Here is a 24,560-nt window from a genome sequence, read left to right as displayed (position 1 = left end):
ATAAGGTATCTTTTCATAGTTTTTGTCACCTTCTTTGCTGCTTCTTCTTAATCTGTTTTTCTTTTTGATACAGAATTCCCTATGAGTAGGACCCAGAACCTGCGCCTTTAACATTTAAACCCTTCATTCTCTGAACAGACTGTTGGCTGGTGACATTAACCAGGAATATTGTATGTACATGATCAGTTTTGTGCACTGAATGAGCTGTGAGAGTATGTCATTATGGAATTGGACAGTGAACCATGACAGTTCTGGTGGACTTTAGGCAGGGGATTTTTTTTAATGTATTTAACTCGTTATATTACTGAAACAAATTCTGTGATTCATGGGACATTCTTCTTGATCAACTTTGGGAACTGTTTACGATAAAGGTAGCATATGTGGGCAGCTTCTCCAACATTAATGTACACACCAATCACCAGGGATCTTGATAACGGGACTCTGATTTGGGGACATGGATGGCCTTAGATTCCGGAGCTAAACCAGGTGGAACAGAAGATTTTAGTTGACACTCAGACACAACATCCTAAATTATGTTGAACGACACGGTGAGAGTTATTCCCTTCGAAACTCTTTTGGTTCTTTTGACTATATCAAGGAGAGTATTTGTTTGGTTCCAGTCTTTCTTAACACGTGCTAAACTGGCTTTCTTACTTTCTTTTTGTTTTTTAATACATGTTTATTGGAGTATAATTGCTTCTCAGTACTGTGTTAGTTTCTGTTATACAACAAAGTGAATCAGCCATATGCATACATATGTCCCCATATCCCCTCCCTCTTGAGCCTCCCTCCCACCCTCCCTATCTCACCCTTCTACTGGCTTTCTAACCAAGAGAGATCAGGCCCCTGGCCTTAGGTAAGCTACAGTATCTAGTTCGAATTTAGTAACATTGTTGTTTGTCTTTATTTTCACAGTTACCTTCTATTTACAACAAGTGATACTGGTTTTCCATTCATGGTAGTCATATGAAGTTTCTGTTAAAAAGATATTTGGGAGTTCCCTGGCCTAGTGGTTAGGATTCTGGGCTTTCACTGCTCTGGCCTGGCTTCAGTCCCTGGTCAGGGAACTGAGATCCTGCAAGCCGTGCAGCATGGCCAAAAAAATAAATTAAAAAAAAAAAAAAGTGTTAAAGCAGATTTAAAGGAAAATCTTAACTAAATAATGGTACAGGTGGTGTATGGATATGGCAGAAATTGTGAAGAGACAATCAGATGACTGACATTTAGGACACGCTGGTGTGGAGAAACGCCATGAACTTTGGAGCCTGGTAGCCCTGGTTTCTGCTTACTTTGCTGCTGATTAACTCAGTCTGCCATGTTGCTTCTCTCTCCAAGTCTCAGGTTTTTTTCTCCTGTAAGTTGGGTCAGGGCAGAAGCACCTCCTGTGGGCCAGGCCTTGTCATGCTTGTCCTCCTCTAATCCTCACACAGCCCCAAGGAGCAGGGCATTCGTGGTAGTCCCAGTTTGCAGAGGAGGATATAGGCTTAGCTGGTTGAAGGAACTTGCCTGGAGTCCCAGAGCTGGGAATGGTTGGGCTGGGTTTCATTCCTAGGTGTGTCTGAATCTCTTTTTTTGTTATTCCAGGCCACCTCCCTCTTTTAAATATAGAATTTGCTGTGGCTCTCTACCCAGCTGCATGGCAGTCTGATTAAAAGGACAAGTCATTGAGTACACCTGTGATCAGCCACAGCGTTATTCACAATAGATGAGAGGTGCAAGTAGCCCAGATGTCTGTGGGCAGATCAATGGATAAAGATAATGTGGTATATACACACAGTAGGTTGTTATTTAGCCTTATTAAAAAAAAAAGAGACCTTGGGCTTCCCCCGTGGCGCAGTGCTTGAGAGTCCGCCTGCCGATGCAGGGGACACGGGTTCGTGCCCCAGTCCGGGAAGATCCCACATGCCACGGAGCGGCTGGGCCCATGAGCTGTGGCTGCTGGGCCTGCGCGTCCGGAGCCTGTGCTCCGCAACGGGAGAGGCCACAACAGTGAGAGGCCCGCGTACCGCAAAAAAAAAAAAAGGAGATCTTGTCACATGCTACAACATGGATGAACCCTGAGGTAGAATGGTGGTTTCCAGGGGTTGGGGAGACAGGGAAATGGGAAGTTGCTATTTGATAGGTATGGAGTTTCAGTTTAGCAAGATGAAAAAGTTCTAGAGATCTGTCACACAACAATGTGAATATCGTTATCATTACTGAACTGTACACTTAAAAACGGTTAAGAGGGTACATTTTATATTATGTGGGGTTTTTTTAACCACAATTAAAATTTTCTTAAAAGTTAAAAGGCATTGGTCAGAGGGCAATCTTTTTTTTTCTCCCCCCCATCTTGGAAACTCTCAAGCATACATAAAAATGGAATAGTGTAATGAACCGTGGACCCATTACCCAGCTCCAGCAGTTATCAGCACATGGCAGTTCTGTTTCACTTATAACCTGTTATTCATCCCACCCCACCTCACCTCTGATTATTTTGGTCCCAGACAGCATATAACTTTATATGATAGTGGGAAGCAGCCGTATAGCACAGGGAGAGCAGCTCGGTGTTTCATGACCACCTAGAGGGGTGGGACAGAGAGGGTGGGAGGGAGATGCAAGAGGGAGGGGATATGGGGATATATGTATACATATAGCTGATTCACTTTGTTATATAGCAGAAACTAATACAACAATGTAAAGCAATTATACTCCAATAAAGATGTTAAAAAAACTTTATATGAAAATGCTTTTGTGTGTCTCTTAAGAGTAAGAACCTTCTTTAAAAAATACCATTTTCACACCTAAAAATGTAACAATAATTCCTTAACATTCCTTAACATCATCGTTCCTTAATATTCCTTAATGTTCAAATTTCCTTGATGGTCTCATACATTTTTAACAGTCGGTTTGTTTGAATCAAGATCCAAAAAAGGGCCCTACTCAAGTGCCAAATATTGTATTTGGTTGATTAAGTCTCTGACATCAGAGTGTAAATGTTTAGCAGAGAAACAGTTTCATTTCTTTCCTGGATCAGTACATGGAATGAGAAGTTCCTGACAGGCAGGCTCTTCCAGCTGCACAGCTTCATGGTGGTTCAGAGCACGAGCCCTGGATATTGGGGTTGTGTGGGCAGTCGGTGCACTATTGATGGGAGGATAAATGGTACAGCCTAGGAAGTGGGTAGGATGGTGCCCTCTGTCAAAAAGGAACATGTGTAGTGTTTTACACATCCAGGAATAGCTCCTACGAAGAACCCTCATGTGTAGCTAAAGGTATATGTTCAGGATATTCACTGCAGCATTGTTTGCACTAGCAAAGACCAGAAACTATCGGAGGTTCCCTCAGCAGGGGACTAATCAAATACATTATAAGAGAACTGTACCATGGCATTTAGGCAGCTACTTAAAAGGTGGGGATGGGGGTGGGGGGGTGGGGGGCCCCAAGATCTATAAAGTAAGATAGAGAATGGTGATACTATACTTAAACTTGAGTTTAAAAACAAAAAAAGGTAAGGAAGCAATATAGATACATTAATGCTTGCATATGCTTCGAGTATCTCCCCAGGGGTAGGGGGAAGATTTACCTGTTCACTGTATGTACAACTTGAATTGTTTTAATCTATTCATATATTAATACACATGTGTATACACATGTGTGTGTGTTTGTGTGTTTAAAATAAGTTTAAATTAGGGTCTTTCAATAAGACAGACCTGGTTTTGAATCCTGACTGTTCCATTTAATTGCTGTGTGACCTTGAGCCAGTTACTTTCTCTGAGCCTCCCATCCTTATTTTTAAAATAGGGCTAATACTATTCCTCATAAGGCGATGTTGAGGATTAGAAGAGGAATATACATTAAGTTCCTAATGTACTGTGAGCTGTGACTATTGAATACAACAAAGCCCCAGACCCACATTGATTCTGAATTAGCGTCCTCTAGACTTGAATATATATATATATATATATTTTAAAATAAATTTATTTATTTTTTAAATTTATTTTTGGCTGGGTTGGGTGTTCGTTGCGGCACGCGGGCTTTCCCTAGTTGCGGCGAGCAGGGGCTACTCTCCGTTGCGGTGCGCCGGCTTCTCATTGTGGTGGCTTCTCTTGTTGCGGAGCTCCGGCTCTAGGCGTGTGGGCTTTAGTAGTTGTGGCACCTGGGATCAGTAGTTGTGGCTCTTGGGCTCAGTAGTTGTGGCTCGGGCTCTGGAGCACAGGCTCAGTAGCTGTGGCGCACGGGCTTAGTTGCTCCGCAGCATGTGGGATCTTCCTGGATCGGGGCTCGAACCTGTGTCCCCTGCATTGGCAGGCAGATTCTTAACCACTGAGCCACCAGGGAGCCCTGAATATATTTTTTATGAATGTATGTTATGAATGTTTCACAAAATAGGATTTCTTTGCCTCTTTTTCCCCCTTATCAGTTAAATGCTTTCTTTGTTAGCCTGTTGGGGTCATCAAGTGACAGGGAGTGCTTGGCGCCAATTTGAATTCAGAGCAGGCATTTAGTTGTTCATGTTTCTTATACGTGACCTTTCTAGGTTTCTTTCCAGATAAGTAGCCTGTCTTCCTAAGATGTGTAAGCTGAAACCAAGTTTGAAACTAGACTTTTTTTCCCCAAAGAAAAAATAGCTTTATTGCCATCCCCCTCTGCTTGATTGTAAGAAACAAAATACATGCACCTGTGAAGAAGGCCAAAGAAAGCAAAAACAACCACTTTCAAGCTCACCCCCCAGAGATCAATATTGCTTGCCTTTCTTGAGTGTTTATTACACAACTTGCACTAGGCTAACCATTTAACATTTATTAGCTTACTTAATAATCCTTAGAACAGTTCTTTATGGTAGGTGTTGTTATTAATCCCATTTTGTAGAAGAAACTATGACAATGTAACTTTCTCAAGTTTTTTTTTTGTGTGTGTGTGTGTGTGTGTGTTTTTCGCCGTACGCGGGCCTCTCACTGTTGTGGCCTCCCCCGTTGCGGAGCACAGGCTCCGGACACGCAGGCTCAGCGGCCATGGCTCACGGGCCTAGCCGCTCCGCGGCATGTGGGATCTTCCCGGACCGGGGCATGAACCCGTGTCCCCTGCATCGGCAGGCGGACCTTCAATGACTGCGCCACCAGGGAAGCCCTTCTCAAGATTTTATAGCTAAGTGGCAGAGCAGAAATTCAAATGCTGACCTGTTGAATACTAAAGTTCATGCTTTGAATCATGACTTTACACTGTCTCATTCACAACTTTCTCTGCACTTGTGCATGTACACATGTAAACATAAATCGCATCATAGTAAGTCTTCTGTTTGGTAGCCTGCTTTTTTAATATAAATTTATTTATTTTATTTTATTTATTTTTGGCTGCGTTGGGTCTTCGTTGCCGCGCGAGGGCTTTCTCTAGTTGCAGCGAGCAGGGGCTACTCTTTGTTGTGGTGTGTGGGCTTCTCATTGCAGTGGCTTCTCTTGTTGCAGAGCACAGGCTCTGGGCAGGCAGGCTTCAGTAGTTGGGTCACGTGGGCCCAGTAGTTGTGGCTCGAAGGCTCTAGAGCGCAGGCTCAGTAGTTGTGGCACATGGGCTTAGTTGCTTCGCGGCATGTGGGATCTTCCCAGACCAGGGATTGAACCCTGCATTGGCAGGCGGATTCTTAACCGCTGTACCACCAGGGAAGTCCCTGGTAGCCTGATTTTTTTCACTCAACAAAATGTCATGAGCATCTTCCCACGTGTAAATACTTAGAAGTATATTGCCATTCTTTTTTTTTTATATAAGTTTATTTATTTCATTTATTTTTGGCTGCGTTGGGTCTTCGTTGTTGCATGCGGTCTTTCTCTACTTGCAGTGAGCGGGGGCTACTCTTCGTTGCGGTGCGTGGGCTTCTCATCGCGGTGGCTTCTCTTGTTGCAGAGCATGGGCTTTAGGCGCACGGGCTTAGCTGCTCTGTGGCATGTGGGATCTAGCTGCTCCACAGCATGTGGGATCTTCCCAAGCCAGGGCTCGAACCCGTGTCCCCTGCATTGGCAGGCGGATTCTTAACCACTGCACTACCAGGGAAGCCCTATATTGCCCTTCTTAATGACTGCATAATTTCCCATTGTAGAGATGTGTTATAATCTAACCAGTCCCTTATCAATGAGTATTTAAGTGGTTAGAGATGCTGCTGAGATAAACATAAAGGTGTACATACATCTTGCACATGTATTCAGTTATTCACTGAAGGCCTTAAAATAGTTCCAAGAAATGGAGTTGCTGTCTCAAGGGAGTATTACATTTCGAGTATTGCATTTCAGTGTTTTGATATTGACTGCTCAGATGCCCTCAAATAATATGTGCCAGTTTGAGGTTCTGTGGCTCTCATATGTACTGTAAGAGACAGATTGAAAGTGTTTAGACAGTTCACACAACTGTTTGGCTTACAAAAAAAAAGATGACCTTGTGTTTATAAACAGTGCCTGTTATTACACTATATTACACTAAAATAAATATATTTTATTTTATTTATTTTTTGATGTGGACCATTTTTAAAGTGTTTATTGAATTTGTTACAGTATTGCTTCTGTTTTATATTTTGGCTTTTTGGCCGCGAGGCATGTAGGATCTTAGCTCCCCAACCAGGGATCGAACCCACACCCCCTACATTGGAAGGCGAAGTCTAAACCACTGGACCACCAGGGAAGTCCCCAGAATATACTTTATTAGTCTGTTATTTTGACATCTTTGCTCTGAATGCCTTTTATGGCTGAGGCTGTGTGACATGCTACATTGACATTAGAAAGTTAAGGATTTCCATTACTGTAGACCTCATAGAAGCTCTTTTATGAAGCTTTACCATGAAGTTGAGACAAATAGGTTTACTACTCGGACCCTTTGTTCATCAGTTAAAACATTTTATTACATTATATTCATGGTGGATAGATGAAAAGAGAAAAATGAGTTTTAACACCTGGATATAGTTAATTTTACAGATTTTTTCCATCTTTTTTCTCCCCTAATTTAATTTTTCTGACTAGGTAATATATTTACATGATTCAAGAGGTATAAAAGGATATACACTGCAAAGCCTCCCTTATACTCTTGGCCTTCAGCCACCCAGCTCTTTTCCCTACAGGCAACCAGTGTTGATATCTGGCTCTAGCATATCCCTTCAGATATATTTTATGTACATAGAAGCAAATATAGGACTAGTCCCTCAACACACATTCCATGTCCTTTTAAAAGTTCTCCAGACAGTGATGTTATTTTTTCAACTGGAGATGAATAATCTTGTTCTGAAAATTGTGTAATTCACATTTTGATAACTGGCCGTCATGGGAACCAGAGACCCAGAGGTGGACTTGCTCTCTTGGTGTTGGTTCAGTGTTTGCAGACAAGGGGTCCAGATACTTCAAAACAATTAGCAACAGTTGAGAAAGAACGTAGTGTTGATGGTGATGAGTTGGATACAGAGTAGAAACAGCTGCTTCCCCTGAGAAAAACCTGCCCAGGGACTTGGTTTGGGCTGGTTAATAGGGAGTCACTTTTATCTTCTTGCCTGAGTGTTGCAGTGCTTTCCTGATGGCCCCTGTGATCCATAGTTTGGGCTGCCTTTCAGGCACTCTGAGTCCTTGAACTCTAGGCCAGGCAATTGGCAGGTGGTTGCTCGGTCAGATCTTAGAGGACATTGCATTGGAGTGCATTGATTAAAGATGCATTAGTATGCGCTTTGTGTGCCCGCAGATTGCTCCTCCTTGCAGGGATGTTTCTGGTGAATTGCCAGACCTTTATTTTTTCCCCATTTGAGGATACCACATGCTTGTTACAGAAAATTTGAAAAATATAGAAATGTCGAAGGAGCAGGGGAAATCACCTATATGTAGTCCCATCACACAAAGTGGACCACTATTAATGTTTTGATGTGTATCTTATTTTTATACAGTTGTGATTGCATGCATTCAATTTTGTAAACTGCTTTTTCATTTATTCTAAGCATATTCCATGTCATTACAGAGCCTTGGTAAATGTCATTTTATTTATTTATTTATTTTTTCTGCGGTATGCGGGCCTCTCACTGTTGTGGCCTTTCCCGTTGCAGAGCACAGGCTCCGGATGCGCAGGCTCACGGGCCCAGCCGCTCCGCGGCATGTGGGATCTTCCCGGACTGGGGCACGAACCCGCGTCCCCTGCATCGGCAGGCGGACTCTCAACCACTGCGCCACCAGGGAAGCCCGGTAAATGTCATTTTAAAAGATGGACTAGGACTTCCCTGGTGGTCCAGTGGTTAAGACTCCACGCTCCCAATGCAGGGGGCCCGGGTTTGATCCCTGGTCAGGGAACTAGATCCCACATGCATGCCGCAACAAAGATCCCTCGTGCCACAACTAAGACCCAGCACAGCCAAACAAACAAACAAACAAATAAATAAATATTAAAAAGAGAAAAAAAAAGATGGACTAGCATGGCAGGCCTTTCTCAATTAGATCATGTATACATGAATTTGGTCATGGACAGGGATGCCTACAGGAGCCGGACAGGCAGTATAAATGAGCAGAGCATGCTGGGTGTGAGACAGCAGGGAGTGCGGGCTGGGGAGGATTGGGTGGCCGGGCCCATTGGAGGGGCAGCCGGCACTCAATTCCCATTGCTGTCACCTGGGGCCTGGGCTGTCAGATATTCCCATTATTCCAGAGAAGCAGAAAACCTGGTTTTTCTGTTTCAATGTGAAATTGCTGGTTTTCTTTTTTGGTAAATCTTAAACATTCAGAGAAAAATATAGGAAACAGAATTGATAATCATTAACATTTTCTCTTATTTGTTTCAAGTCTCAGTCCCTGTTTCTCTCTTTTTTTAGGAGAAATGATAAAATATTACAGATAAAATTGAAAAATTCTTCACATTTCTTGTCCCCTTCTCTACATTTCACCCTGCCCAACTTGGGCAGCCACTATCATAAATTGTTGTATATCCTTCTACCCATTTGGGGGAATACTTATGTATACATAAATGCAAATCCATGAGCACCATATTGTTTTCTAAGTTTTTAGTCATAATCGTCACTCTGCAGCTTGCTTTTCCACTCAACCTATTTATTTATCCATGTAAATATATATAACTCTAATTCAGGGTTGGCACACTTTTTTTGTGAAAGATCAGTTGGTAAATATTTTATGTTCTGTGGGCCATACTGCCTGCTGCAGCTACTCAGCTGTGCTATTTTATAGCTAAAGCAGCCATAGATGATATGTAAACAAAGGGGTATGGTTGTGTTCCAGTAAAACATTATTTACAAAAACAGGCTATGGACTGGATTTGGCCTGTGGGCTGTCATTTGCTGACCCCTGCTCTAATTTATTCCTTTGAACTACTGAATAGTATACTATCTGTAATATGAGTATACCATATTTTATTTTTCAGTTCCTCTATAAATGGATGGTTGTTTCCAGTTTTCTATTATTTTAACAGTGCTGCAAGAAGCATCCTTGTCTGTGTTTCCTTGTGCACAGGTGCAAAGGTTTTTCACCAGGACATACACAAATATAGACGTGGAATTGCTGGGGGGGTTTTTTGTTTTTTGTTTTTAACGACACCACTCTCTCTCTTTTTAAAATTTATTTATTTATTTTTGGCTGCATTGCATCTTCGTTGCTGCATGCGGGCTTTCTCTAGTTGGGGCGAGCGGGGGCAGGTAGAATGTGACCAGTCTGTGACCTCTGTCCTAGAATCTCTATAGGAAGCCAGTCGTTACTAAGCATCCAATCTGCACCTGGTTCTAGAATTTGAGGTGGACTCCATGACAGCTAGCAAGGGTGAGAGAGTGTGAATCCAAACATGTAAGTTTTTTTTTTTTAATAAAATTATTTATTTATTTTTGGCTGTGTTGGGTCTTTGTTGCTGCATGCAGGCCTTCTCCAGTTGCATCGAGTGGGGGCTTCTCTTCACTGCAGTGCGCGGGCCTCTTGTTGCGGTGGCCTCTCCCGTTGCGGAGTAGGGGCTCTAGGTGTGTGGGCTCAGTAGTTGTGGCGCACGGGCTTAGTTGCTCCGTGGCATGTTGCTTCCCGGACCAGGGCTCAAACCTGTGTCCGCTGCATTGGCAGGCGGATTCTTAACCACTGCGCCACCAGGGAAGTCCTCAAAGATTCTGGAAGAGAGTGGCTGCCATGAGAAATGTGCAACTGATTTCCTCAGTGGACAAAAGAGTTGAAGTTAGGGAAAGACTCAATTTTTCTCGTGTAGTAGCCTTTCAAATAGTGGTTGTTAACATCGGGATGACAAGTTCTAGCAGAAAAAGTATTCAGGACAAGAATGCTGAACTGCTGACCTGTGGTTCCTTCTTTCCTGGCAATGCTGTGAGTTCCTTTAAAGATTTATCACTGTAATTAGACTGACCAGAAGAAGGAGAAGGAAGGTAATAAAGTAAAGAAAGAGAATCAGGGCATCCTTCCAAGAAAACCCTCTCCTTTGAGGAGGACCCACAGCAAGATTTTAAGCCCTGGTGGCAGGAAACTAAATTAGTCCATCTTCCTGAAATAATATGTCAGTAGTACATGACTAGCTCAGCCGAGCTCTGTGAGTTCAGAAAAGAAATGGTGTTCTGTGTTCCAAATCAAGGAGATTTAATTAAGGGGACTCAGGCTTTGGGAATTACTTCTTTTTAAAAAGATTTTTAAGATTATTGTAGGTCATTATCATTCCTTTGTTTTTATTGTTTTGGAGAGCTTAAAAATACACACAGCTGTAACAGAAGCATCTGAACATCAAGATCTGCAAGAAAGCCTGCCACAGGCTTTTTTTATTAAACAGGCTTGGGGCCACATTGTTTTGACAGGTAAAAGCTGGACAGCTCGGCCTCTTGCCAGGTATGTAATGTAAAAGAACTGATCCTCTCCAGTGACCCGTTCCCCACCCACCCCTTTCTGTTTCTTAATGCATAAAGTTAGGGCTCACTAGTAACCTCTGGAATGACCCTTTGACAAGGGTTTTGGATGAAACTGTATTAGTTAATTTTAATCCAGCTTTATATTAGTACACAAAGTACTTCCACCTTTGTAAGTGGCTTTTAGTCTCACAAGCATCCAAAATGAAGAATTACCCCTATTTTACAGAAAATGGGTGAAGAGAGGGTAAGAGGTCTCCTGGTTCTGCATTCTAGACAACATTATTTTATTAATATAACAACTAGAAGAAGTATGAAAAGTAACTTTTCATGTTTCCATGCGCTTAGCGGCAGAACAATGTTTTTATGAAGGACCAGTGGAGGAACATATTGACTCTGTATTTATTAACTTGCAGCATATATACCTAGAGTGACCCAGCCCTGCTTCACATTTTCCCACCTTTTGTTGGCAAAGAATAGGTCATTCTCACAACTAAAAAGGATCCTGTTATTACTGTTCAAGTATCTACTAAAATTACAAATGCATATATCCTGTGATCCAGCAATTGCGCTTCTAGAAATTTATCCTTACAGATAGATTTTCCCACACATGAAAGGATGTGGTCCTAGGTTTTTCACAGTAAAATATCAGAAACAGCTTAAGTGCTAGGGTAGTGGTTAAATAAATAATGATGCTTCCATACAGAGGGATATTTTTCTGCTGTCATAAAGAACAAGGCAGCTCTGCATTTACTGAGGGGAACAAACTCCAAGATAGGTTGTTTAATGAAAAAAAAGCAAGATGCAGGACACTGCATATTACTGTGTATAACATACTACACTTGTGTAAAAAGGGAGAGAGTAAGTATGTATTAATACATATTTGCTTGTTATGCATAAACTAGTTGAGGAGGATAAAAATCTAATAACACTCACCTTGTAAGCAGGGAACTGGGTGGCTGGAGAACAGGTAAAGGAGAGAGACCTGTCACCAAAGGGCCTTTTGATCAAGAACCATGTGAATTACCTGTTTTATTTATTTATTTATTTATTTTTGCGGTATGTGGGCCTCTCACTGTTGTGGCCTCTCCCGCTGCAGAGCACAGGCTCCGGATGCGCAGGCTCAGTGGCCATGGCTCACGGGCCCAGCTGCTCCACGACATGAGGGATCCTGCCGGACCGGGGCACGAACCCGCATCCCCTGCATCGGCAGGCGGACTCTCAACCACTGTGCCACCAGGGAAGCCCACTTACCTGTTTTTTAAAAACCCTTGCACTGGGCCTCCCTGGTGGCGCAAGTGGTTAAGAATCCGCCTGCCGATGCAGGGGATACGGGTTCGTGCCCCGGTCTGGGAGGATCCCATATGCCGCGGAGCGGCTGGGCCCGTGAGCCATGGCCGCTGGGCCTGCGCATCCGGAGCCTGTGCTCCGCAACGGGAGAGGCCACAGCAGTGAGAGGCCCACATACCGCAAAAAGAAAAAAAAAAAAAAAAAAAAAAAAAAACCCTTGCACTGAGGTTTTCGGGAGTTTACGGTCCTCGCACACACCACTTTGCTCTGATCTGCTTGCTCCCTACGCCTGCCCAAAGGACCCATTTAATCATACTTCCTTCTGCTCCCTGAGTTTTTCAGCACCAAATGAAGTTCTGTTTTTGGTTTTATTTAAAAATTTCTTAACATCTATTTTCTTATTTGCATTCAAATTGTATTAAATTTATTGATTGGATAAGTGCTTTCTTTGTAATGTATTACCCCACATACTTGTTTATTTGAATACATTTTGCACAAGCCATAGTTGATGATTTTAGAATGGAAAAGTATTATCAGTACAAGATAGGAAATTCAAACAGTACAAACAATTGTACTGCGAAAAGTCATTTTTCTCTCTCTAGACCTCTGAGTGTTGAAGTCGTTTTTCTCTCTCTAGACCTCTGAGTGTCATCGGGGCCCATAGTTCCCCTGCTGAGTCTGCCACTGTTACCACTTTTACATATATACTTACATTGTAGCATGCATATGTAAACTGTACTATACATGTTGTTCCTCATCTGCGTTTTTCACTTAACAACATATCTTGTTTTAGGGTTGCGTTTAGGTTAGCGCATTCTTTTTAGTAACTGCCCAGGATTCCAGGATTTGTATATATTAAATATATTAAATTTATTTAATCAGTCCCCTCTTGAGGGGAATTGGGGTTGCCTGCAATCTATTGCTACCACAAATGATGCCACAACACAGATATCCTTCTATCTGTAGGATAAATTCTTAGAAATACAGCTGCTAGATCAAAAGGGACGTGCATTTTAAATTTAGATAGATAGTTCCAAATGGCTCTGTGCAGAGGTTGTAGTGGTTCCACAGCATGTAAGATTACCCAGGCTTTTATAAAGTTTCCAGCTGCCTCAGCCTATAGTATAAGATAAAATATCAGCTGAAGGGAGGACAAGCTAGTTAACGCTATAGGTGGACTAGTGCTTTTATTTTTCCCACTGCAGCTGGTTAAGATCCCATGAGGAAATATCCAATGTAGTGAAGTTATTAAGTGCAGCTGTCAGAAGGTTGGCAAGATGGAGGTGACCTGGGTGTGTCGTCTGCTTTTCAGCAGCCCCCAGTGACAACTGTACTGTCCTTGCTTACTTTTGTTTTGTTTTTCCTAGGACCCTAGCATCGTGAGACTTCTTTTGGATTCATAGCCCTTAAGATCAACCCGGTCAGAGCTCATCATGTCAAAGTTGAAAAGCTCAGAGTCAGTCCGGGTGGTGGTTCGCTGTCGGCCCATGAATGGCAAGGAAAAGGCTGCTTCGTACGACAAGGTGGTAGATGTGGACGTGAAGCTGGGGCAGGTGTCGGTGAAGAACCCCAAGGGAGTGGCCCATGAAATGCCCAAGACCTTCACCTTTGATGCCGTCTACGACTGGAACGCCAAGCAGTTTGAACTCTACGACGAGACGTTCCGACCACTGGTGGACTCCGTCCTGCAGGGTTTCAATGGGACGATTTTTGCTTATGGACAGACCGGAACTGGGAAAACGTACACGATGGAAGGAGTCCGGGGCGACCCTGAAAAAAGAGGGGTCATCCCTAACTCGTTTGATCACATCTTCACCCATATCTCTCGATCCCAGAATCAACAGTACCTGGTCAGGGCTTCTTACTTAGAGATCTACCAGGAGGAGATCCGAGATCTCCTCTCAAAGGATCAGACCAAAAGGCTCGAGCTCAAGGAGAGGCCGGACACTGGAGTGTACGTGAAAGACTTGTCTTCCTTTGTCACCAAGAGCGTGAAGGAAATAGAGCACGTGATGAACGTGGGGAACCAGAACCGCTCTGTCGGTGCTACCAACATGAACGAGCACAGTTCCCGTTCGCATGCGATTTTTGTCATCACCATTGAGTGCAGTGAGGTGGGCCTTGATGGCGAAAACCACATCCGGGTAGGGAAACTGAACCTTGTAGATCTTGCTGGCAGCGAACGGCAGGCCAAGACCGGTGCGCAAGGGGAAAGATTGAAGGAAGCGACCAAGATCAACCTGTCCCTTTCAGCCTTGGGTAACGTCATCTCCGCCCTGGTGGACGGCAAAAGCACCCACATTCCGTATCGGGACTCAAAGCTTACCAGGCTCCTCCAAGATTCTCTCGGTGGCAATGCTAAAACTGTGATGGTGGCCAACGTGGGGCCTGCCTCGTACAATGTAGAAGAGACTCTAACCACTCTGAGATACGCCAACCGTGCCAAGAACATTAAGAACAAGCCGAGGGTCAATGAGGACCCTAAGGATGCCCTCCTTCGAGAATTCCAGGAAGAGATTGCTCGGCTCAAGGCCCAGCTAGAAAAACGGTCCATTGGCAGAAGGAAGAGGCGAGAGAAGCGGAGGGAAGGCGGTGGCGGGGGTGGGGGTGGGGAAGAGGAGGAGGAGGAGGGAGAAGAGGGTGAGGACGAAGGGGATGATAAGGATGATTACTGGCGGGAACAGCAAGAAAAACTGGAGATCGAGAAGCGGGCCATTGTAGAGGACCACAGCTTGGTTGCAGAGGAGAAGATGAGGCTGCTAAAGGAGAAGGAGAAAAAGATGGAGGATCTGCGGCGGGAAAAGGATGCTGCCGAGATGCTGGGCGCCAAAATCAAGGTACTGTACCCTGCCTTAGGCGTGGTCTTTTTTCTTTAAAATCTTTTTGTTTTATCAAAAAAATGATATGAAGGATGGTGTCTCTTTAGGGTTTGTGATACCCAGTGTCCAAGGAACATTTGTTAAATTGGATGAAGAAAAACAATTTTTCTTTGACAGCAATAAGACTAACACCCATGTACCCCCTCCCCCATCCCGGCCCAGTGTAAGAAACAGAACAGCATCCATAGCTTTACAAGCTCTTTGTGTCCCCACCCGCTCAGAGGTAACTGTTATCTTGGTTTTGGTGTTTATTCTTTCCTTGCTTTTCTTTATAGTTTTTCCAAATGTGTATATATATCTCTACATAAAAGATAGTTTTAGTTTCACATAATTTTTATCTTTTATATAAATGGAATCCCACTACTGTGATCTACTTTTATTTGCTAAATGTTATGTTAATGAGAGTTATCCATATTGATGCCTGAAGCTGTGATTCATTCATTATAATTGTTCTGAGAATTCCATGGTATTCCATTCTCCTGATAGTGTGGGTTGTTTCTGTTTCTTTTTTTTTGCCCTGAATTCCCTGTACTTGGCTCCAGGAGAACACGTGTGAGTGAGAGTTTCTTTCCTGACACCGTCAGGTCCTAGGGTGTGTGTAGCTTCAACTTCGCTAGACAATGACATGTCACTTTCTAACATGGCCCTGTGAATTGAAGCTTCTACCAGAAGGGTATGAGCCCTGGTTGTTCCTCATCCTTACCAACACTTGTGATTAGCAGACTTGACTTTCTGTATATCTGGTAGATATACACTGGTATCTCCTTGTGGTTTTAATATGCTGTGTCTCTGATTAAGCAAGATACAGAACAGTTCCGTCACCACCCCCGCCCAGAGGCTCCCTTGCAGTCAACCACTGTGTGGCAATGGCTGAATTGTATTCTAGAGCCTGGAGGTGCCCCTTGTGAGTGTTCTTTGAGTGTTCTTGAGCGTTCTTTCTGTCCACAGTGTACAATTCCATCAGGTGCCTGGACTCTGGGCTGCCACAGGGCTTTAATGACAGAAGAGAGTGCGGAGCTAGCTCTGGAAATCTGAGGATGACCGCTGCTTGACCACAACCCAAAATTCCTTTGAAGTTCTATCTTATGGAATTTGTGCAAACTTTAATTTCTACTCTAAAATGTATCTATGTTTATTAATTTAAAAATGACAAGTGATCTCTTTCTTGCTTCCCCTTCCTCTACCATATGAAGCTGTACTTTATCTGTGGCATCACAGTAGCCCTTTCACAGAGCTGGGTCCTATTTTACTTCAGAGGCAGGGGTCCTTTCCAAGACTTTCAAGACCTGGTGTGAAAATGGAGTCACATACAACACACTTAGGAGGTAACTGTGTTCCAGGGAGGGGCTTACAATGGGATTCCATTATGTCACTTCACCCCTCCTCACTCCTGCACTTGTGTAACTGGGTGTACCCATGTTTGATTTCCATGCTGTTTTTTAAGATCACATCTGTTATTCAAGCCCAGGAACCACCTAGACCCTTTAAACAACCTGGGATATTTGGGCAGCTCTCAGAAGCCTAGTGTGGCAAGACTCAGCATCACCTCAAGGTCACTGTACCTCTTACAAGTTTTATTTATGGGAGAATGACATTACATCTGTCTTTCTCCATCCCTGGATGCTGTAAGATCACAGGACAAAAGAATTTTAGAGGCGGAAGGGTGTGTGTGGTGAGGGGAGGGTTAGTAATCAGTCCAGCCCCTTCGTTTTGAGAGAAGAGGAAAATTTCAAGCGCTCCCGGAAACATGGCGGCAGGGGTATAAGTTTCTTAAAAGCAAGGTTGTGGGGTTTTTGGATTCCATGCTTTTCAGGTGCAAATCCTTCCCCTGGCTTCAGCCACCATCTAAATGCTGAAGGCTTGCAGTCTGTATAGTCAGCCCAGAGCTCTCTCCTAATATCCCAGCCCGATAGCCTCTGCCTACTGGACATCTCCACGGAGATGCCCGTGGCCACCCAGAGCCTGCTCCTGCCTGCCTTTTCTCAGCCTAGCCAGACTCCGAAGAGTTATCATTGCTAGCTGCTGTCCATCTCCCTGAAGCCTCTGAATCCTGCCTCTCTCGGACCCATCCACTTTGCTCTCCACAACCACTACTGCCCTAGTCCAGGCCTGGACCCTTAAAACTGCCTCCTGTCTGCTCTCCTTCCACCCAGCCTGCCCTTTTCCAGTTATTCTTCCTGTCACAGGCAAGTTTTGTTTCTAAAACACAAATGTGATTTTGTACCCTAACGCTCAAAGGACACGTCCGTGGTTCCTGCGGTTCTCAGGGTCAAGCTTAGTCTCTCTTAACAGGGCTTGGAGATTTTTGAATTGACCCCTGATTGCTTTGCCAACTTCATGTATCACCACTCCCTACCCTACCCTCTGAAAAAAGTTTTTTTTCGTAGCTAATTCCTTGAGACAGGAAGTTTTCCCTGACTCCCTCCAAAGGCCAGAATTCTCTCCCTCCAGTGTGCCTCTCCCCTATTACTCGGTCTTTTCCTCCTGATGGGGTCTGGCTCCATAGGGTAAGAGGCCACTTGCTTGTCTGTGGCCCTCCGTGGACTCTCAGCTTTGTGATTTGTATTTACAGCTGCATCCTCAGTACCTAGCACATAGGAGGTGCTTAATAGGTTCTTAGTGGGGTCAAATACTTTGTACAAACAAACCAAAAAGAGTGTTTTTAAAAAGAAAGCTGCAATTCATGTACGTCTGGGGAAGCTGTATCTTCAGTGTTTCCAAGATAAAACCCCCAGTGAAGCGGCCTCAGCCCCACCCGTGATGGGAAGGGTACAGCTGAGCACACTATATTTTCCCCCAGAGTTCATCCCCTTGGGCTCAGCCCTGAGCTCTTTATCTTTCATGGGCTTCCCTGTGAGGAGCTGTGTTCTGAGGGAGACCACTCATCACATGGATTCTGCTTTTTCCTCACAAAGGCCATGGAGAGTAAGCTGCTCGTTGGAGGAAAGAATATAGTAGATCATACAAACGAACAGCAGAAAATCCTGGAGCAGAAACGGCAGGAAATTGCAGAGCAGGTAACTTTTCATGCCTTTTTGGAGAGAATGGGGTGAGGTGAGGTGTGTTAATGCAACAGAGCAAACATCTCTTGTATTAGACTCTTCAAAGGGAATGGAACTGAAGTGTGTCAGCCCCTTCCTGGCGGGAGACCCTGATCTGGAGCACCCAGCCCCATATTCTTGTATAGACCTTGTCTCTAGGCACCCTGATCAATTTTGTGATGTTGCTCAGAAACGTCGAGAAAGAGAAATCCAGCAACAGATGGAAAGCCGCGACGAGGAGACCTTGGAACTGAAAGAGACGTACAGCTCATTGCAGCAAGAGGTGGACATCAAGACCAAGAAGCTCAAAAAGGTATGAAAGGAACGAGGCCAGGCAGAGGTGCCTTGAGGCTTGGGGCAGAGGGAGAACTCTGTTGTCTAGAGGGCTGGCCCTCTCACCTGCCTCTCCTGTCGGTTCCAGCTCTTCTCCAAGCTTCAGGCAGTGAAGGCAGAGATCCATGACCTCCAAGAAGAGCACATCAAGGAACGGCAGGAGCTGGAACAGACACAGAATGAGCTCACCAGGGAGCTGAAACTCAAGTGAGTTCTGGGCCTTCCAGGGCTCCCCCAGCACTTGCTGGGTTGCTGTGTGTTCAGTCAGAAACACACCCCTGAGGACAGGGCCCTACTTCTCTCCACCCCATCTCCTGCCACCTTGTCTGTCTTCTGTTTATTCCAAAGAAAGTTATTTTCTGTCTCTGGGTCCCATCTGTTAACTGAGATGATCTCCAAGTTCCTTTCCACTCTACCTTCCTGCCTTTAAAGAAGGCTTCTATCTATTGGTAAAAGGGAATCTTTTATTAACTAGAATTTTCTGAATGGTATGATGAACAGCCAAATACCCATCACCCAGATTCCATGATAAACAATCTTTTGTCCTCTATCTTTCATAAAAATATTTTAAAGCAAATCTTACCTCATGTTATCTCATTCCTATATACCTACATACATGACCACAGTGCTTTTCTTAAAAAAAGCTTTACTGAGGGATAATTCACATACCATACAAGTCACCTATTTAAAGTATACAAGTCATTTGTTTTTCCGGCCGTGCCGCGTGGCTCCCGGTATCTCAGTTTCCTGACTAGGGACTGAACCTGGCCCATGGCACTGAAAGCCCGAAATCCTACCCACTAAGCCACCAGGGAACTCCCCTACAAGTCATTAAAAAAAAAATACATTTACAGGGTCGTAAAGTCATCACCACAATCTAATTTTAGAACATCTGTGTGTGCCCCTCGCCCTCACCCAAAGAAACCCTGTACCAATTATCAGTCACTTCTCATTACCACCTACCCCAGCCTAATAACTACTGGTCTACCTTCTGTCTCCATAAATTTGCCTATTCTCAACCTTTCATATAAATGGAATTCTACAATATGTGGCCTTTTGTGACTGGTTTCTTTCAATTAACGTGCTCTCAGGGGTCATCCATGTTGTAGCATGTTAGCACTTCATTCTTTTTAATGGCTGAACAATATTGTATTGTATGGATATTCCACATTTTTTCCATTCATTAGTTGATGGACATTTGGGTTGTTTCTACCTTTTAGTTATAATGAATAATGCTGCTGTGAACATTTGTGTACAAGTTTTATTGTGGACTTAGGTTTTCAATTCTCTTAGGTTATCCAAGAGTCTTACAGTTTTAGGTCTTACCTTTAGGTCTGCGATCCATTTTGAGTTAATTTCTTGTATAGTCTGAGGTATGGTTCCAAATGCATTCTTTTGTATGTGGATATCCAGTTGTTCCAGCACCATTTGTTGCAAAGACTCTTCTCTCATTGTCTTTGCACCCTTGTTGAAAATCAGTTGACCATAAACGTAAGGGTTTATTTCTGAATTCTCAGTATTGTTCGATTGAGCTGTATGTCTGTCCTTACGCCAGTACCACACTGTCTTGATTACTGTAGCTTTGTAGTAAGTTTTGAAATGAGGAAATGTGAGCCTTCCAACTTTGTTGTTCTTTTTCAAGATTATTTGTGGCTATTCGGGGTCCCTTACATTTCCGTATAAACTTTAAGATTGGCTTTTCAAATTCTGCAAAAAAAAAAGCCAGCTGGGATTTTGATAGGGACTGTGTTGACTGTATAGATCAATTTGGAGAGTATTGTCATCTTAACAGTATTAAGTATTCTGATCCATGAACATGGGATGTCTTTACATTTATGTAAATCTTCTTTAATTTCTGTCAAGAATGTTTATAGTTTTCAGTGCAGTCTTTGCACCTCTTTTGTTAGATTTATACCTAAGTATTTTTTGATGCTATTGTATATGGAATTGTTTTCTTAATTTTATTTTCAGAATGTTTATTGCTAGTGTAGTGTAGAAGAAATAAAATAGATTTCTGTGTATGTAATGATATCTTTCCACCTAACAAAGTTAACATTGTTTCTCTCGTACCCTGTCCATGTTCAGATTTTCTTGGTTTGTTAATATTAAGATCTACATAAGAACCACATATTACATTTGGTTATTATGTCTCTTAAGCTTATTTTAATCTGGAGCAATCCTTTTTCCTGTTAAAAACCTTTTTTCATAGTTGACTTGTTGAAAAGGCTAGGGCAGATAGCCTATAGAAACATTCCATGTTCGGGATTTGTCGGTCTGCTTCTTCACGGTGCCGTTTCACTTGTGGCTCTATCTCCCTTACTTCTCTATAACTGAAAGTGAGTGCTCAACCTTGGCTGCATACCAAAATCACCCGAGGAGTTTTTTAAAATAGTGATGCTTAGGTCCCTGCTAAGAGATTCTAATTTCACTGGTCTAGGGCAGTGGTCCTTAAACTTTCAGCAGGTACCAGATCATCCGAAGGGCTTGTTAAATGCAGATTGCTGGGCCCCACACCCAGAGAATCTGATTCAGTATGTCTGGGGTGGGGCCTGAGCATTTGCATTCACAAGTACCAGCTGTTGCTCCTGCTGGTTTGGTGAACACACTTTGAGAACCGTTGGTCTCTCATGAGGTTTGGCTAAAATATTGTAACTGCTATTGATGTGCAGCCTGGCTTGAGAACCACTGAGCTAATGGTTTCAGCCAGCAATGATCTTTGTCTGGCTGCATTATTTCATGAGGCGTTTTGCAAAATGATGTTTTTTTTATATCTGTCCTTCCACCACAGTTGCTCGAAGTTTTGTTTAAAGAGGAACTTTCCAGGGGACTTCCCTGGTGGTCCAGTGGTTAAGACTACAGGTTTCCACTCCAGAGGACACAGAGTCAATCCCTGGTTGGGGAACTGAGATCCTACATGCCATGAGGCGTGGCCAAAAAAGAGGAACTTTTCAAAGAGATTCTTTTAATGATTAAGTTTTAAATTTGGAAAGGAGCCCTTAAAATTAAATGTATGTGTCAGTCCTCTTTCTAGGCATGTACACCTAGAAAAAAGGTTAGAACAAAATATGCCAAAATAATAAGAGTATCTCTGGGTGGTGAAATTGTGCATAATTGTATTTCTTACATTTTCTAATGTATAAATAGGACCTTTAAAATCAGAAAGAAAAATATATATATATATGTTATAAAAAATAGTTTCTTAAATAAAGAGAAAATTTCTTCTCTCCAAAATATTTTTTTCTTTAAGGAAGCCATTTTCATTGCTATGTCTCTTATTAATATCTTTTTTTAAAATTATTATTATTATTATATATATATTTTTGGCTGTGTTGGGTGTTTGTTGCTGCACTCAGGCTTTCTCTAGTTGTGGGGAGCGGGGCCTAGTCTTCGGTGCGGTGCGTGAGCTTCTCATTGTGGTGGCTTCTCTTGTTGCGGAGCACAGGCTCTAGGTGCGTGGGCTTCAGTAGTTGTGGTGCACGGGCTCAGTAGTTGTGGCTTGCAGGCTCTAGAGCCTAGGCTCAGTAGCTGTGGTGCATGGGCTTAGTTGCTCTGCAGCATGTGGGATCTTCCCAGACCAGGACTCGAACCCGTGTCCCCTGCATTGGCAGTCGGATTCTTAACCACTGCACCACCAGGGAAGTCCCTCTAATTAATATCTTTTGAATAAACAGCGAGTCAGCCTGTTTCTCATAGCACCCTCCACCTCTGTGGTGTTTGTTTTGTGTCTCTCCCACGTTAACACCCCTTTGGCATTGTTCTGTCCTGAGGTTTTGAAAGAGTGAACACAGAGAGGGGGCAGGAGATCGTCATCACCATGGAGAGACACAACCCAGTGGGTTCCAGTTTCATTGTTTGCCATGTTCCCTGGGTGCTTCTTAGGCAGAGACTCTTCTCAGGAATGGTCTTCATTCTCAGGGGTCTAAGGGACTGAAATCCATCTCGTTCTGCTCTTTGTTCTGGTGATTAGAATGTGGAGTTCTCCACCTCGGGCAACAATGCATAGGATTGGAGGAAGGCAGTTTAATTTCTAATCTGTTTTCAGCATTTTGGAAGTTAACAAGCTGGCTTAGCAGTACCAGTGGCCCTCCCAAAATACTTCACTTAGCACGTGTTCACTCCAGCGTAGCCCAGGCATTGCCTTCCTCTTTAGTCCTTTCACCTCCTCAAGCTGCTACTCCTTGGGCATAAGTGACCTTTCCATATTCCTAGGACAGACCTGTCAGCATAGCTAAGAGTGTTTGTCTATCTCAGGCAGAACCAAGTGTCATTCATGTCTGTACCCCAGCTCTTTGTATGATGCTAGGCCCATAGTACCTCCTCAGTAAATGTTTGCTGAGTGACTTGACCCTTGCCTATTACTTACTTCATGTGGGACCAGATAGCCAACACCCCATTCATATTCTTTCTCCATCTATTCACCCGTGTATGTGTGCTATTACAGGCATCTTATCATAGAAAACTTCATCCCTCTGGAAGAAAAAAGTAAAATTATGAATAGATCCTTCTTTGATGAAGAGGAAGATCATTGGAAATTACATCCTATAACCAGACTGGAGTAAGTCACAAATGACTTCAAGTAGACTTTAAGGTGGGGAGGAGGGAAAGAATGTTGATAAGCTGGGCTTGGCCAGAGAGCTATGGTAAGAACACAGTTTGATCCCTTTAAACTTGGAACCAATTGCAGGTCTTTGTGGCTGCCATAAGTCCATGAGGTAAAAGTTTGGTGATGAGTATGGTATTAGGAATTGGGAGACTTTATCACAGTGAACTAATGACCTTTCCCAAGTTCCTGCTTTTCAGCTCCCCCAGCTGTCAAGTGAAACTGATGGGCCAAGGGAGGGGCGGTACATAGGTGTTCTCTTACATGTCAGTCTGGCAATGTGGAGAAGGATTCTCAGTCTGCATCTGGATTCCGCTGCAAAGATGGGAGATGTCTGCCAAGGCTGCGGGGGTGGAGAGTGTCTACAGCTAGGCTTCGTGCCTGCTGTCTAAGAACTGGAGGATGACTCGGGGCCCTTCCAGCTTAAGAGATGCGTGATGCTCACACTTGAATCAGAAAGCCACTCCAGCAGAAAATATAAGCAGCTCCTGCCCCGTTTACATGTCAGCCTTCAGTCCAGGGAGTTTCTTGCTTCAGGTTCTAGCTAAAGAAGGCTCAGTTTTCTGAGTGCTGGTTCCACAGTACCGATCCTGGGACTGTGGAACACACTCCAGCCAGGGCTTTGACCACCACAGTCCATTTCCAGGAATCAACAGATGATGAAGCGGCCAGTATCAGCTGTGGGATACAAGAGACCATTGAGCCAGCACGCAAGAATGTCCATGATGATTCGTCCAGAGGCTCGATATAGGGTGAGAAGATTGTACTCGCGTTTCTCTCTCCTCTCTCTTAGAAGAGATTAGATTTATGTAAACCCTTAGGCACCAGTTTGCAAAGTCACAGTTTGTATCCTCTTCCCAGAGGGACCTGAGGACAGTTATATTAATAATAACAATTATAACAAATAATAGATAAATATAATTAATAAATAACAAATGATAATAAATAAAAAGGTAAAAGAGAATGAGATTTAGCAAATTAGGAGGGAAGGAGGAGAGTCCAAACATACTGTCCATGTAGCCAATAATAAGCTTCAGAATGGCCTCGCGGGGAGATGGGAAGGAAAGTAGACGTCTAGTAACAGGAGATGGAAATGCGTTAAAGAGCTGACGGTCCTTCCATTTAACATAATGTGTGTGAGTCAAGTAGTTATTTGAAGTGACATAATGGATGACTATTTAATGATCCAAACGTATTTTACAATAAAAATACTGTACAGCCTTCTATTGATAAGCACTTGCTGTGTGCCAGGCACTGTACTCAGTACTTGGCTGCTTTCTCTAATTGAGCCCTCTCACCTACTCTGTTTGGTCAGTCCTGTGGCTTAAAGGTCAGGTAGCTGGTAAGTGGATGAATCAGGAGACACGTGTGTTTTTAAGTTATAGAGCAATTGGTACTGGAAGTGTATATATGAATTAAAAAATCTGGTGCGAAGTAGATCAGAATGTGAACTGGTTGTCGCTGGTTAATGGAAGTGAACTCATTTAAAATTTTCTTCTTTTTGCTTATCTGTATTTTCTAACTATCAGTGGGGAACTGGTATAACTTTTATTGATTTATCTATTTAGGCCGCACTATATGGCTTATGGGATCTTAGT

The 24,560-nt window shown here is 43.4% G+C and overlaps 1 protein-coding gene across 3 annotated transcripts in view; it reads left to right on the top strand.

Moving 5' to 3' along the window:
• The window catches only part of KIF3B (kinesin family member 3B), a 38,052-nt gene that overhangs the window by 7,816 nt on the left and 5,676 nt on the right, over positions 1–24,560 (top strand). For all 3 annotated transcript variants that reach the window (XM_060077812.1, XM_060077813.1, XM_060077810.1), the window contains 6 exons: positions 13,477–14,946; positions 17,904–18,005; positions 18,220–18,342; positions 18,451–18,569; positions 22,804–22,917; positions 23,609–23,714. In XM_060077812.1, coding sequence (XP_059933795.1) covers positions 13,543–14,946; positions 17,904–18,005; positions 18,220–18,342; positions 18,451–18,569; positions 22,804–22,917; positions 23,609–23,714 — 1,968 coding nt within the window. In that variant the 5' untranslated portion in view covers positions 13,477–13,542. The remainder of the gene's footprint in view (positions 1–13,476; positions 14,947–17,903; positions 18,006–18,219; positions 18,343–18,450; positions 18,570–22,803; positions 22,918–23,608; positions 23,715–24,560) is intronic.

The sequence above is a fragment of the Mesoplodon densirostris genome, chromosome 16 (genome assembly GCF_025265405.1).
Source record: "Mesoplodon densirostris isolate mMesDen1 chromosome 16, mMesDen1 primary haplotype, whole genome shotgun sequence".
In the NCBI taxonomy this organism is placed as follows: domain Eukaryota; kingdom Metazoa; phylum Chordata; class Mammalia; order Artiodactyla; family Ziphiidae; genus Mesoplodon; species Mesoplodon densirostris.
Note: the sequence above shows the minus strand (reverse complement) of the source record. Positions and strands in the feature narration are given on the sequence as shown.